Source organism: Adiantum capillus-veneris, chromosome 1 (genome assembly GCF_014529385.1).
Source record: "Adiantum capillus-veneris isolate H3 chromosome 1, ASM1452938v2, whole genome shotgun sequence".
Taxonomy (NCBI): Eukaryota; Viridiplantae; Streptophyta; class Polypodiopsida; order Polypodiales; family Pteridaceae; genus Adiantum; species Adiantum capillus-veneris.
The window spans coordinates 44811355-44827494 of record NC_140931.1 but is presented as its reverse complement, the minus strand read 5'-3'; the positions used below and the strand labels follow the sequence as shown (position 1 = coordinate 44827494).

Genomic DNA, 16140 nt, shown 5'->3' with positions numbered 1-16140 from the left:
CAATACATAGATAAGCCATTAATGCGTCGCCTTTGCTTCTCCTGGGCTGAGAGAGGTTGAAACCGTGCTGAATCAATTTGCATGGGCTCAATGCTTGATTCATGGTCCTGTTGAGGTGTTGTTATGTCCCGCTCACAGGAGAGGGGATCTCAAGGCCTCATTTACAGATATCGACCCCCACTGGCAGAGTGCCAGAGGTCAACCCGCGAGGCTAGGAGTGCGTGAGGTCACCTCGAGGAGGTGAGACTGAGCGTCCCATACGACCCGGCCTCACCTCCTCGAGGTGACCTCGCGCACTCCTAGCCTCGCGGGCTAACCACTGGCACTCTGCCCGCTCACACGAGAGGGGATCTAGCCCCGATGCCGTCGGGATGGGCGTCCAGTGTCCGGGCGGACGTAGTGTGAACGCGGCCAGTGTGGCCGGCCATTATTATAAAAGGGAGGCCAAGGCCTCATTTACAATTATCGACCCCCACTGGCAGAGTGCCAGTGGTTAGCACGCGAGGCTAGGAGTGCGCGAGGTCACCTCGAGGAGGTAAGGCTGGGTGGTATGGGATGCTCGGTCTTACAAGTGCACGCCTACGTCCTCGGACGCTGGCCCCAGCATCGGGGAGCTACTGGTGGATGGTGGCTATGGTCGGGTGGTTCGTCCGACGTGTATCTGTAGGCGGTCTGTGTAGCCAGGTGATCCTATCTCCTCGTTCATTTCATGACAATGGGTCTATCTGAAGATACCCAAGGATTCCAAGACTATGCGAACAAGAAAGCATTATAAGCTTTCAGCTAGATATTGTGGTCCGTTCTTGATAACAAAGAAGATTGGCCAAGTTGCCTACAAGCTGGCTCTTCCTTCTGATGTTAGTGTACATCCAGTGTTTCATGTCAGCCGCCTTAAAGTGAAATTGGGCGAAGCCGATGTTGTTGTGCCTATCGAGGAAAATGTATGGCAAGATATGCAAACTGAGTATATTCCTCGAGAACCAGAAGCAGTTTTAGATCATCGTACCTGTCATTCGCATCATAAGGCTTATGACGAGTACTTAATTAAATGGAAGGGTCAATCTCAAAGGTTCGCTACTTGGGAACCTGTTAGAGCTTTGAAGGCTCAGTAACCCCACTTCATTGATGAGGACATCAATGGTTCTTAAGGGGGGAAGTATGTTATGTCTCGCTTATAGGAGAGGGGATCTAGCCAAGATGCTGTCGGGATGGGCGTCCAGTGTCCGGGCGGACGTAGTGTGAACCCAGCTAGTGTGGCCGGCCATTACTATAAAAGGGAGGCCAAAGCCTCATTTACAGTTATCGACCCCCACTCGCAGAGTGCCAGTGGTTAGCCCGCGAGGCTAGGAGTGCGTGAGGTCACCTCGAGGAGGTGAGGCCGGGTGGTATGGGACGCTCGGTCTTACAGGTGCACGCCTACGTCCTCGGACGTTGGCCCCAGCCCAGGGGAACTGCCGAATGGTGGCTATGGTCGGGTGGTTCGTCCGACGTGTATCTGTAGACGGTCTATGTAGCCGGGAGATCCTATCTCCTCATTTGTTTTAGGTGTGTAGCCATTGTGTGTCACTTCTGTTTGGGGTCGCAATGGTGCCCCAAGACGCCTCTCTTGTCTCCTCTCAAATAGTCGATTATCACATTCTATTGCTTGAGAGATGAACTCGCTTAGTGTTTGAACCTTTGGCATAGTCAATAAAAGATCTTTTACGTCATCCTTTAATCCCCAACGAAATTGACTAATGAAATATTCCTCATGCCAAGTCAGATCACAAGTGAGCTGTTGAAATTTGGATGCATAGACGGATGCAGGTCTTGATCCTTGGCGGAGCATTCTAAGTTTGGTTTCAACAACCCTTGCTCTATCAGTATCCCCAAAGGTTGCAGAGAACTCCCGCACAAAAGCTTCAAAGTCATGAAGGAGAGGAGATTCTTTTTCAAGTAAGGAAGCAAACCAAGAGAGAGTCGTACCCGAGAGGAGGGTCCCAATAAGGCCTACTTTAGAGGTATCATCTTAGAGGTATCATCTGGATAACGCTCTCGTTGCATTTGAATGAAGAGACGCACTTGTTGGAAAAAACCTCTAAACTTTGATCTAGTCCCATCAAATTTTTCAGGCATGCTGACCTTCGGCTCCTTCTTATGTTGTTGAGAATAGCTGGATCTTGCAGCTTGTGCTTGATGTGTGCTTGTCTCTTGAAGCTCTTGAATTTGACGTTCAAGATCTTGCAACGCCGGTCCCAAGATTAGGGGTTGCCCTGCTTGAAGTTGAGCATTACTCTCGCGAAGTTCTTGTAACTGAGCTTGGATGCTTTGCAATGCGTTGATGACGCCTTCCATCGTCGGCTCCATGATGGCTTGAGAAGATTAAGAGATGGTAGTCTTGCCAAACTGTTATGAGCGCGTATAGAGCTAGAAGAGAGCGAGAGGAGGCGCTCACAATATACAAGAACTTGCGACTTGATGATAAGCTTTATCTTGATTACAAGACTTAATACTTTATTAAGAGAGCTAGATGCAAGACTTGGATTACATGACTCGAGTACAAGACAAGGCTTGATTGCAAGGACAAGACTTGAACATAAGACAAGAACTAGGAGAGGGTTTTCCTCATAGGAGCCTCACAACTGGTGTTGGCAAGACCGAGGGGCTTGTGGCCCAAGACCCCTATTTACACTAGTGCTTGAGGAGGTTACTTGAGGAGGTTAGGACTTTCTAGGTTCTTCTTGAGGAGGTTAGAATCTTCTAGAACCTTCTTGATCCTTCTAGTTCTTCTAGAACCTTCTAGATCCTTCTTCAACTTTCTAGAGCTTTCCAGAAACTTCTAGATTCTTCCGGAATCTTCTCCATGCTTCTAGAAACTTCTAGAATCTCCTTGATACTTTTTAGAACCTCTTAGAATCTTCTAGATTCCTCTAGAGCCTTCTAGTGATGATGTAGGCGATGACAAAGGTAATGATGCAAGCAGCGACCGACTCTCAAGCATCCATGACAGAAGCGAGCTTACCTGGCTCAGATGGAGCGAGACTTATATCGGATGTTCTTGAGTAGGGACTCAAGAGGGGCATGGCAACTCTTTCATGAGTACTCCCCTCCCCCAAAGATTACTTCACCTCATATGTGGGGCCAATATGCGACATCGTTATCCACGGTCCCTGGACAAGAACCCCTTCCAAACCCTACAGAGCCATGCCCAGATATGAGCACCTTCTTTACCACTGGGATGGTACAAAGGGCCATTGACAGGATGAGGACCGGGAGGGCATATGATCATGACAGTCTAGTAGCGGAGCACTTTATACATGCTAGGGATATGTTGATGGAGGTTCTTGCAATGTTGTTCAATGTGCCATGTGTGAGGGGTTACCTGAGACTTGGAGGTTGTCTACTATTGTGCCTATCTTCAGTCAGGTGATCTTACAGAGCCGGGGAACTACCGCACTATTATGGTTGGACACACATTGGGAGGGATCTTCTTTTAGGAGTCATCACTTACAAACAGTCTCGGATTGCTTCTCGGCGCCTTGTGCGACGGAAGAAGCGAGCTTACCTGGATCAGATGGAGCGAGACTTATAGCGGATGTTCTTGAGTAGGGACTCAAGAGAGGCATGGGGACTCTTTCATGAGCACTCCCCTCCCCAAATGATTACTTCACCTAATATGTGGGGCCAATATGCGACATCGTTATCTACGGTCCCTGGACAAGAACCCCTTCCAGACCCTACAAAGCCATGCCCAGCTACGAGCACCTTCTTTACCACTGGGATGGTACAGAGGGCCATTGACAGGATGAGGACCGGGAGGGCATATGGTCATGATGGTCTAGTAGTGGAGCACTTTATACATGCTAGGGATATGTTGATGAAGGTTCTTGCAGTGTTGTTCACGTGCCATGTATGAGGGGTTACCTAAGACTTGGAGGTTGTCTACCATTGTGCCTATCTTCAAGGCAGGTGATCCTACAGAGCCTGGGAACTACCACACTATTATGGTTGGACACACAATGGCACAGTTGTATGCATCCATTCTTGAGCAGCACTTGAGTAATTGGGCAGGTGACAGAGGTGCCCAGCTGACGGGGACGTGGATCCCATTGTTGTTATATGCTGATGATATTGTGTTGATATCTGACTCACCAGAGGGTATGCAGCGACATTTGGATGCACCAACAGTTTTGCAGAGGATAGTGGATTGTGTGTAAACCTTGGTAAAACCAAGAATATGGTGTTTAACACCGCACCACAGTGGATCAAGAGATCAGCACCTACTTTTACATATGGTCAAGAGATCGTGGAGTATACAGATGCATACACTTACCTGGGGGTAGTCTTTACTGGGCCGGAATTTTCTTTGAGAAGAGCAGTAGAGACTAGACTAACTAGAGCTTATGCGGCTTTGGGAGGATTGGACAGCATGCATTCGCAGGTTCAATTCTAGGAACCTAGGACAAAGTTATGGCTCTTTGATACTTTGGTTGCTTCTACTATGTTGTATGGGGTGCAGGTTTCGAGACCTTCTGTAGGCCAAGATGGTTGGAGACGTATGGAGAGGCCCTTGGTATCGATGATCTATCGGTTGATTAGAGCCAAGGCCTCCGTACCGCATGATATCATTCGCGCGGAGTTAGATGCCCCCCCTATGGAGACTGAGGCTCTTACCAGATCAGCCTCCTTGTACACTATGGGATACTACCAGAGATGGATATGCGAGGTTGGCCCTAGAGTCCTCCAGACAGTTAGCTCTACAGGGGGATACATCATGCTGGTATGCGCAAATGACATCATGGTTTTAGATGCACGGTTTCATCATGGACAGGCTGCCTCCTTTTCAGTAGTCTCTACAGGCACTCTTGATGTCTCTGACACGGGTGGAGATTACTAGACTCATTCGTCAGGATCTGATCCAGTTGGACACGAGGAGGACATGGATAGAGCCCGTACAGGAGTTGGACACGAAGATGGCTTTCTATAGAGAGCATCTTCTCCACCTCACAGGGGATGGGTTTGTGATTCGACCTAGCTATATGGACACATATCTTTCGCATGGTTTGCGTTGTGCCATTGGCCAGATACACACATCCTCACATCGGCTCGAGATTGAAACTGGCAGATTAAGAGGGATACCAGCAGATAGCAGGATATGTTGCTTATGTCATCTAGAGCCAAAGACAGAGTTACATAACACATATCATTGCACAGTGTACTATGAGATACGAGATTGTCTATTCACAGAGGGTTTTGGGCCTCTATCTAGGGTCATGAGTTATCAGTATCAAAGATGTCTTGGACTGTATCTACTTGAGTTACACAGGCATAGAGACAACTTTACTGAGAAGAGCTGGAAAGAGAGAGTCCCAGGGACAGATTACAGATTTCTTTACACTAGATATTGGACACCCAGAGGAGCAGCCACCATTGCAAAGCTCTAACCGCACTCATACTACAACTACTGGTATTCTAATAGACCGAGCATTGGAGCTAGGGAGATCTAGATGACCGCGATTGAAGAGAGGAGCTACACAGTATCGATAGAGACTACAGCAGAGGATTCGAGCCATACTTTCTCGACGTCCAAAGTGCAGATGAGGATGGATCTCTACCATATCTCCTGTAAGGTGCAGCGGAAGTGAATGTCGTACTTTGCTCAAGATGAGTGCTCCGAACTGTGGTCAAGGGTTCCTTTTACTTACGGAAGGGAGATCCTTCCATTCTTAATGAGAGAGTGCAAGTGATCACATTCGGAGTGGATAAACACTATGAATGAAGGTGCTAAGACTGAGAGATAGAGAGAGAAGAATACGACACTAGAAGTTGTCAAACCCTCCTTCACTATGCTATTGATTGCACAATTAGGTACAGGATGTTGATACAAACTTGAGAGACTATGATTCAATGTGTGGAGACGATGGTGACGACTACCGGGAATGCTATCTGCTACTGTAATGACTACTACAAACGCTGAGTTGGCTGCTGTAAAAACGCTGATCTGCTGTCCGAAAACGCTACGGGACTCAGGCAAAGCAAAAGAAAGCAGCTGATCGTCACCGTCGTGAAGTGGTATATTCACTTGGTGATTGGGTGCTTTTACGCTTTGAAAAGGCAAGGTTAAAGAAGATGAAGGGCAAGGAAAGACTATTTCCAAAGCTCAGCATGCGTTACTATGGGCCTTTTCAAGTGTGCGACATAATCAGTGATGTTGCATATAGGCTGAAATTGCCTGACAGTTGGAAGATTCACAATGCGTTTCATGTGAGTCTTCTTAGACCCTATGTGGGTGATGTGCCAGAAGATATGCCAACTGAAGATCAGCCGAAAGTCGAGGAACTTGACGAGATCTTGGTCCCGGAACAGATTTTGGCACACAAAGAAAGGAAAGTGAAAGGCAAGGTTGCTAGGCGTTACTTGGTAAAGTTCAGAAACTATCCACCAATGGATGCTAAGTGGATGGAAGAAGGTGAACTTGCAGAGTCACCAACTGTGTTATCACTTTACCCGGAAGCCTTCGATTTGCAACCTACCTTGACCCCTTGAGTTTCAGAGCTACATGGATTGTCAGTGTGACAATGGATTCTGAAACAAATGATGTACATGGTATTTAAACTTTAAAGTGAGCTCAAATGAAATACCTGTTACATGAATGTTAGAGCTGTACACATTGTCAGTTTGGCAATTGCTCTTATGGAATGTCCAAAAGTTTGGTTAGTGCTATAGAAGTGAGTATTTCTTGTCAGTTTGTCAAGGATACAGTAGTTGCTTCTATTAAAGAGTACATGTGTAACTGCATTCTTAAACTGTCGATTTGGATATGCTCGAGAGTGTTACGGGATCCAACGTGTACTATAAGATAGTGGCAAAATGTGCAGCTACCATTTTGTCATTGGAAAGTTAGTGACTCAAAGCAATGGCAGAGTGCGAAGCTACCACTATGTCATTGGGACAGGGTTCACACACAGGCAATACATGAGTTGACGAGGTGTTGAATACACCAGGGTTGACAATGAGCATGTATGTGTCGTATATGTATCGACAGGTGTTGAATACATCAGTGTTGACAGTAAGCATGTACGACATAGATGCAAACGAGGACGTTTGAGATTTCAAGAGGGGGGTATGTCACCAACGTGTGACTACTATCTATCCTTTTTGTTGATTTCTTTCTTATTATCTATTTACTTTCACTTTTTGGAAACACCCCTCGGGAAATCTAACTGCCCTGCATTGCATAGCTAGTGTGGAACTGTCCAGAGGGAGTCCAGGCCTGAGGGCAAGAGAGCACTAAGGTTGGACAAGGACTATGGTTAGCCAAGTGGGGTCATTGACTAGCCAAAGTGGAATCCTTTGTTACAGAGGCTACATTTCAATTCTGGATGTGGCCGCAGTGTACAAAGAGGGTCGGATGACCTAGAAAGATACAATGGCAGCATCTCCTAAAATTTAGGGAACTACTATTTTGGGACCTGAAAATGTGTTGATGTCATTACCTCCGGAATGACAAAGGGAACATTTTCTTGCTCTGCTGCAAAGTCAACTGAGCACCAGTTGAGATATTTTTAGCCGGGAATGCCCAAAGTCGGAAAATGTGCCATGTGGCACTCTGTGAGCATTCTGCTACTCCTGGCCAGAGAGGGGGCGCCTAAAATGAGAGAGGAGGCTGATTTTCAGAATTTGTCACAGGTTAAGAGCTATGGAGTGCTTGCTTTCCCTCTTATGCACAGTGCGGTGCCAAGAGTGATGCCCTGCACGCTACGCACTGCCCTCTCTCTCCCCTTTGGCAGTATGTTATGCCCCACTAGTGGGCTCTTCATTTGACCAATGTACAGTTGTGTGGGTTCATGCGCGATTGCCGAGGCAAGAGCCTCTTGCACAGGTATTGGATTAGCTAGCGCCTAATCCCCCCGCAGGTACAGGTGAATTCGGAGAGGTTTCACGCCAAAAATCTCGTCCGATTCAAAGGGCAAGTAGCCCTACAGGTGCGGGAGCTCGAGGACTTGCTAAGGATGCGACCAGCACGCGAAACGGAGCCCGAAACAGTAAATTACAGCCTGCTGTGTATTTTTGCACGTTTAGGGTTTTGGCCCTAAACGGTCCCTAATACCCCCAGGAGGTTCGGGGACGCGAAGGGACCGCTGTACAGGTGATCTGGCGCATTTTCGGGGCTGAAAACAGAGAATTCAGCGTGCTGCAGATTCTCGCCAGGTTTTGCAAAGTGCCCGTATGCGTCGGGAAAGTCATTTAATGCGTGGGAATACTGACCATGAAGGGTTCTAGTACAGTTATGCTGCCGAAATCAGGCCAGAACAATCAAAATTCAGCCAAGGTTGTGCGGGGCAGCTTGGAAAGAACCACAGCGTTTATTCCCTCTTTTAAACAATAAAGAAATACCGAAAGGGGCGCCTAAGTTAGGGGCCAATCTGGTGTCGATCTTCTCATATAGGTGCATTCTAGCATCTGTACCCCATTCCCCTCTCTTGTGTCACTATAGCGCGGGTATAATAGACGACTAATAATGGGTGAAAGCTAAATCAAGGTTTGAAGTAAAGTCTACCGCCCTTTTTGGATTGAACAGGCCGGTTTCAGAAGGATATGAAGGTCCCTAGACCTAGGAACACTCGAGTCAAGTTTGATACTTTTGACGGAAGGACAGATGCCACGAAAGTTACCGCTTTAATTCAACAGTTTGAGGTTGCCTTTGCAAATGGCAATTTCTCAGAAGCGTCGAAGGTGAGGCATGTGACCAAACACCTCAAGGGGAATTGTAAGTACTTAGTGGTATACCAAAGCTCTGCAAGGAACTTACAACAAGCCTTGGATTCAATTCAAGGCTGAATTTTCGGACAATTTTTTTTCCTCTACGCTTTGAGGAAGGCATCCAAGAAGATTGGGGTCGGTTTGCCCAATAGGAGCACGAGTGAGTCAAAACAAGTAGTGGTTCACTCTTGCCAAGGTAGCTCCACTCTTGATCCTCTCTGAGGAAGGAAAAATAATGAAATTTAACGAAGGACTTTTGCCCGAATTTTGTAGACGCATCTGCAAATTACTTTGCAGCAAATGGTGGAGTCAGCAATAAAAGTTGAAAGTGTACACCTTAGTGTACATAGAATCTAATCCCCGCAGTGGGATGGGAACCATTGAACATAGAAACAACGAATTTTTGTTATTTCTCCTCTAAGGATACGTTGCTATCCGGAGAAAGTTTGGAGTAAGGGAATTCAATCTAGCTCCCGAGTTCTTGAATAGAAGACCCTCGAACTTTAAGTGAGAGGGCAGGTTTTTGATCAAAGTTACATCTTTGAGTGCATTGTGTTTGTTTGCTCTTTTGCACGAAATATGGTTATGTCTAACCGGGACTACTCACTCTCGAGTGTTTGTGTGAGCAGGATCAAATTGAAACATTGTTTTCTGAGATGAATTGGTTTGCTCAACTAGTCGGAAGGTCAACTATTGATCTGGTATCCGGTAATTCTCAAACAGATTACCTGCTACTACGGGTAGGAAATTATGAAGGAACCATTCTAAGCTTGCAAGCAAAGAAAAGCTTTCATTAAGCTTGAGTACTCTTTAAGCCCACACCCCCTACACGGTAAGGGAAGGTGCTTTTTGCACAAGTGAATGAACACTCTCTTTATGAGGAAAGGAGCAAGAGCCGGCTACGACATGTGCCCGTGGAATTTGAGATTTGAAATCCCAGTTTCTCTGATGAGCAGGCTTGCTCTAGAACCAAGTCAAGGAATCATACGGTTGAGCGTCTTCGCTATGAGGATCTTATGAAGGGAAAGTAATTTCCCAGGTTCACCAAAACTCTGACACAGCTTAAGAATTATGTACACCTTTGGGTACATGGATAACACACGAAGATGCAGACCTATGCCAAGGAACTGGACAAGAGTTTATTATACTCTCTTGAGCACCTTTTTGCACGCAAGGATATTCCGACACGAGAATCTCTATTTGAGGAGTGTTCAATAGAAGGAGTCTGAGTTTCTCTATAGAGAAGAGGTTTTCTGGTGGTCATTGATCATTGAGTACGCTATGTGCTTTTACCATTACAGTAGCAACTTTTGGTTGCAGTATATGTTTCCCCATGAGCAGGTCAAGTAGCATTTATACGCTGTTGGAGTAAATTTGAACTATTATGTTCGTAAGAGTATAATTCGCCACGCCAACCGTTTTAAAATGGTAAGAATTAAGGAAGTGCCGTTGTGCACAAGGAATCTTCGGATTGGAACCGTCCGCCTTTGTTGAGCGACGGCCCAGAACAAGAACCTTCTTTAAGGTGATCGTAGACTCTGTTTGTGAAAGAAAGACATCGAGATTAATGCTCTATGATTTGGGCATTCCCTGTGGGAGGAGACAAGAGGTTTAATACCCTCAGGACTAACAACGCAGGATTATGCGCAAGGATAGAGACCTAGATTGATTTCTAGGAGGATTATTCTTCTCAGGGTTGAGAAGGTGAAAGTGAGTTAACAGATTCTCCGATGAGGAAACTTCCGATCTGTTGGAAAGACGCGAATGACGAGTTCTTACATGGCTCGTAAGTTTGATGATTGGTGAAGGATATCCTCGAGGTACTAGAGGAAGGACATGAACCGATAAGGTAAGTATTGAATTATTGAATTTTTGCTTAATTTTTAAGTTCTCTTTTGAGAAAGAACCAGCTCAACTCACCATTGAGCAAGATTTGGAATTTTTCCGGTTTCTCCCCAAACAATTCAGTTGGGCCTGTACAATGGAGGACATCTATTTATAAGTGAGGGATGTTGCAAAATTGGCTTTATTTGACATAAGAAAATAATTCTAAATGAATTATTGGATTTATAAGTGAGAAGGCTTTCTCGCTTGGAACACCAAGGAAAAATAATTCTAAATGAATTATTGGAATTTTAAGTGAGAGGGTTTTTCTCACTGGAAACATCCGAGTACAGATATTTCTAGTGGTCATTCAGAGTAATGGCGGGAGCACTGTGAAAGGGAATGTCTGTAAGGCCACTAGGAACGGGTACTTTTGATGAATCACATCGGATGGATGACAGCGAGCATCGGGAAGAAGTATCTGACCATCCAGGAACGGACATCTCTGATGCGTCATAAGATGTGTGACATAGAGCATCGCGAAGGAGATTGTACCGTAAGTTCGGCAGGAAAGGACTAGGTGATGGGTATTCCTGATGCGTCACAAGGTGGGTGACAAGTGCATCAGAAAAGGGAATATCCATAGTCAGAAGGAAATTCCAACTGTGTTAGAATTGTGCACAAGGAAAAGCAAGCACTTGAATGAAGATAGGTTCAAAGGAAACTTTGAGGAAAAACGGATGCTTTTTGAGAAAGCGAGATTGCTTTTCAGGAAAGCAGATGCTTTTCGGGAAAGCAGATGCTTTCCCGCAAGGAAGTCTATGTTTGCATTGCAACTGTGCATGTGATTGCATCCAGGGACGACTAGGAAGTGCTGTGAAAGGATTGTTTTTTTAACTTATAAGGTTTTATTGAGTTTTTGGACAGATTCAGACCATTTTTAAAGGTGACCGGCTGCCCACTTAATAAGTGGGCAGCCTATGATTAAATAAAGCAGTAAAAACCAGCCATCGATTTTTTTCTCTCTTTTTTTGGCAAAACAGCGCTAATTTAAAAATTATAAATTTTATAAATTAAAAAAAAAAACCAAAAAACGGCCGCGATCTCTAGGCGAGCAGCCAATGCTCTGCTATCTTTGCCGTGGCCAGGGAGCTATAAAAGCATCACATGTCCTCACTCAAAGCAGGACATCAGTTTTTGCAAGAAGAAGATCCTGTTGTAGATTTCTTCCGCAAAGAAGACGTTGCCGGTGATGCCCATGGCTGCCCCAAGTGTACCAAATGTCGCCAAGACCCAGCGAGGGAACCCTCGCGAAGAAGTGCCTAAGAAGCATGTTTACATCGCGACAAGTTGCTTTTTTTTTCTGTTTTCAGCCCATAAACGAGAATGAACCCGAGAAGACACCTCTTTTGTGTGTAGGATTGGAAGAGAGGATTTTCTATGCAGAGATCTCTTCCGGGGAATTGCTTTTCGAGAACTGAGTTGCGTTTCGAGCGTTGAGACTTTGAAGGTAACGATTTTCATGTTATGATCTCTAAGTATTTGTTTGCAAGTGTACTTCCTCTTAGTGAGGGAGTAGGAGCAGAGAAAGCGCTCTGAGGAATTAGAGTCAGATCAGCCCAAGGGTTTCGTACCCGAGTTTGGGAAGCAAATCCACGGATCGAAGAGAGGTAGACTCTCGAGATGTGATCCGGAAGTTGAAATTCCCGAGGGAAGGACTTCGTGTCCAGGAAAGCAGAGTTATTCTGCAGGAAGAGAACTCTGGAAACAGAGTTAGAAAAGAGTTGCAGGGATGTCATGCCCTGAGTCTAGAAGGTGAGATCCAGAGGCGAGAACCTTGATTCTCGAGGATTTGGAATAAGGAATGGAAGTTCCTTGGAATAGGGTTTTGCCCTAGGAATAGGAAGCCGAGGCTTCCAGGAACCATCAAGTCTTATTCTAGAATGAGCGTAGTAATACGTTCGGTTCAAGTGCTTGTATAGACTTCTTCTCAATAATAAAGATACTATTACAGGGGGGGACCAGCCCATCTTCTGGTCCCCAGTACTGTGTCTATCCTCTCTCTCTCTCTCTCTCTCTCTCTCTCTCTCTCTCTCTCTCTCTATATATATATATATATATATATATATATATATATATATATATATATATATATATATATATATATATATATATATATATATATATATCCTTTGGCTTCAGTATTAAGTGATAAATTCTATTCATCCGAGTATATTTTATATTGTTATGCGCTCCCGTTTGTGACACTGCACTCTTGTACTTTGAACACAGATTAATACAAAAAGAAATACCGAAAGGGACACCAGTCTTTGGGGCCAATATCTCTAGGCACGGAACTCCGCCGAGCCAATGTCGAATCAATTGTAAACTGTGAATTGTTTGAAGAGATTATTTGTGGTGTCATGGTAGATTCTTGACTTGGAGTGTCCAAGTTAATTTTTGGGACCCTCTTTTTGAAGTCACAAATGGCCGGACATTGCGTGGCCAGTGCGAAACGGCCGACAGCCCACCCATAGTTTCACCCGCAGTCGGAAAGGGCAAGTCGCCACGAGATGGTTGGGCGAGTCAGCACTGGAATCCGAGCAGTAAAAGGGTGTCTAGGCTCAGTTCAAAGTCATTTAGGCCCCTCGCGACACTTATAAGTTGGTCGGTACTAGGAATTTAACTCAAAAGAGGCACAGTGGACACTTGGCAATCTTTTAAGTACACCTCAGCTAGGGGCACCCAAATTTGAGAGTGGAGGTTGATTTTGGCTTCATTAAGTGACTACAGTGTCGGTGAGTAGTGGGTGCAGGTTTCACAGCTTTTATGGAAAGCTTGTCTTCTCCCTTGTCTTATGTAGCGCATTGATTCCGCTCTCGTGCACCTCTCTCCCCCTTTGAATACAGAATCGTGATGCCCCACTCGAGGGTTTTCCATTTGTATATTCAGTTGTGTGGATTCATGCACATAGGCTGAGGCAAGAGCCTCTTGTTTAAGTACTGGATAGCTAATTGCTAATCCCCGCAGGTACAAATGAATTTGGAGAGATTTCACGCAAGAAAGCTCGTCCAATTCCAAGGGCAAGTAGCCCTACAGATGCGGGTGAGGGCTTGCTACAAATGTGACCGGCACGCGAAACGGAGCCCAAAACAATGAATTACAGCCTAATGCAACTATTTTGTACCTTTTTTTCTCCCATTAAAAAAATTAGTGAGGCAAAAGCAACCGTATATTTTGATCACCAACCCGAGAAATTTTGTCCTACAAAAATCCCCAATCTCATTTAAATGCAACCAACCATCCATCAACTTTGGAGATTGTTGTGACCAAGAGAGGAGAAATTTTACAAGTTTCTCATGTTTGCCATATGTAGTAGTCCTTAAACTATAAGCTCACAGGATATTCCAATGTGGATCTTCTATGGTTTTGGAAGTTTTTTTCCAAACCTTGAAAGGACACTTTCATGTCCTCCTTGGTTGAAACTGACTTCTGGGATTATTAGCAAGTTACTTTACAAACTAACTTGAAATTGGTTGAAACTGCTAGTGCCAACCATCTTGGTTAATCCTCTACCTACAAAGATACACCAGGTCAAACATGCACATGCTCGTGCACATCGTGTTCCATGATTTGGGCTAGTACAAAGCCATGAACGCATGGTTGTTCCCTTCAACTTTGGAAAAGTATTACCTACAAAGCCCTTAAAAACTCTTTGTTGGCCGGTTTTTCACAAATAGAACAATATTCGAACGCATTTCAAAATGGGGCAAGAATGTGTTCCTTAATTAAAATGCAAATAGAAACACCATGTGGTCGGAACAGCATTTTTGGACATCACGTGATCAGAATCGGACCACGGCAAGGGCACAGAATGGGCATTCCCTGTTCCTATGTTTTCAGCCAATGAGGTCCCAAATCAGATGTCCATTTTCAGCCAATCAGCAATTAGATCTCTGCCATCCAAAGACCTAGAAATCAGCCCAAGAGAAGCCTCATAACAAGTGACTTCATGCAGCCCTTCAAGAGCAAAAAAGATTCTTGAGAGCCGCACCGAGTGCAATGCTGTCATTGAGTTGGATCTCTATCAAAAGTATTACAAATCGCTGCATCAGCATCAAGGTACGGTCCTTGTACAAATCATTGTACAATTCAGAAGCAAATATCACTCCGGTAACGAAATGGGGGCCTTAAGAGGATTGAAATTATAAGCACACAAGTATATGTATTAAAGGATGTGCGTTGGTGCCCCTGTGGGGTGTATGTGCACAGATCCATATGAAAGTGTAATAGACAAAACAATGTTGACATACGATACTCGATTTATGAATTCGTTATTACTTTACCTGTGGCTACACAAAAACTTACATGCACGTATACATACATTTGTTTCATTATGTATACACATTTTCCATATGTAGCAATGTAATGAAAAACTAATCAGTGCGTGTGTGTGTGTGTGTGTGTGTGTGTGTGTGACAGAGAGAGAGAGAGAGAGAGAGAGAGAGAGAGAGATTAATGAATCACGTAACTTTACCTGTGAGCCAATCAAAAGATAATTAAGAGGACCCCAATGATGAAGCCATGAGAAGAGAGGCAACTGGAGAAGAGGGAGGCTCTGAATGCAACCCCAGACAAGAGGGAAACGGATGTGGGTGTGCCTTCTCACGATCTCAAGAGCGACCATTTTGATGGCAAAGGCGAGGAGCTTACCACCTGACTCTCTATTAACTCGCACGCTCTTCAAAGAAACGATAGGCTCAATAGCACTCTGCACCACAGCATTCTTGAAAGACCTGGCCATTGCCAAACTTCGTCTTTCCGAGAAAGAGCCCTTGGCTGCGTCCGGCGGCCTCTCCTGGTCTTTCTCCATGAGCCCAACCACCAAGAAAGCTTCAAGGGGACCTCTCGGAAAGCATGAGCAATTTCTTTACCTTAATGCGCCCATTCTCTGCGTAATATATTCTGTGTCCTTCTGATGCGAAAAGGGAATCATCTGCACGCTTCAGGTCCCTAACAAAATTGCTTGCAAACCTGAGAAATTGCGTTTGAAGCCCGCGTGTAGCATCATCTGCGTGTTCTCTGCAAAATCGCACGCCCTTGGGCTTCCGTGATGCTACGTCTCAAAATAACATCCAAGTATCAATTCCAAATGTTACAGCTTTACATTGCTCCGTAGAAAATTAAAACCACAGCTGGCGCATTGGACGCGTACCTAAATCTAGTTTACATAATTTTAATTATTTTAATGTCACGGGCTTGGACATACATACTCGCATAGCATAGTGGGTCTATCTTGCATGTATTAATTAACTTCCTACGAAGATCCGCTGAAGTCCTTAGCTTTTATTGATTGGAGCCGATGCACACGCTCGTTGCTCCACCTCGCCCTTCCTTCTGCTCTCACGATCAGCCACATCATTCTTGCAACTGTGCAAAAGTCCATGCCTTGATGCTGCCCAACGCCTTGGATTGCATGCTCTCTCTCTCTCTCTCTCTCTCTCTCTCTCTCTCTCTCTCTCTCTTCCATGCGCCATGATGGCCTTCTCTCTCCTCGTTCGACGTCTCACAGCA

General features: G+C 45.1%; 1 protein-coding gene across 1 annotated transcript in view; it reads right to left on the bottom strand.

The window, feature by feature from the left end:
* LOC147464634 (uncharacterized) overlaps positions 1-15723 on the bottom strand; it is a 45319-nt gene extending 29596 nt beyond the window's left edge. The window contains exon 1 of the mRNA XM_086516156.1: positions 15104-15723. Within this exon, the coding sequence (XP_086372282.1) occupies positions 15104-15439 (336 nt within the window). The 5' untranslated portion in view covers positions 15440-15723. The remainder of the gene's footprint in view (positions 1-15103) is intronic.
* Between the last annotated feature and the right edge of the window lie 417 nt (positions 15724-16140).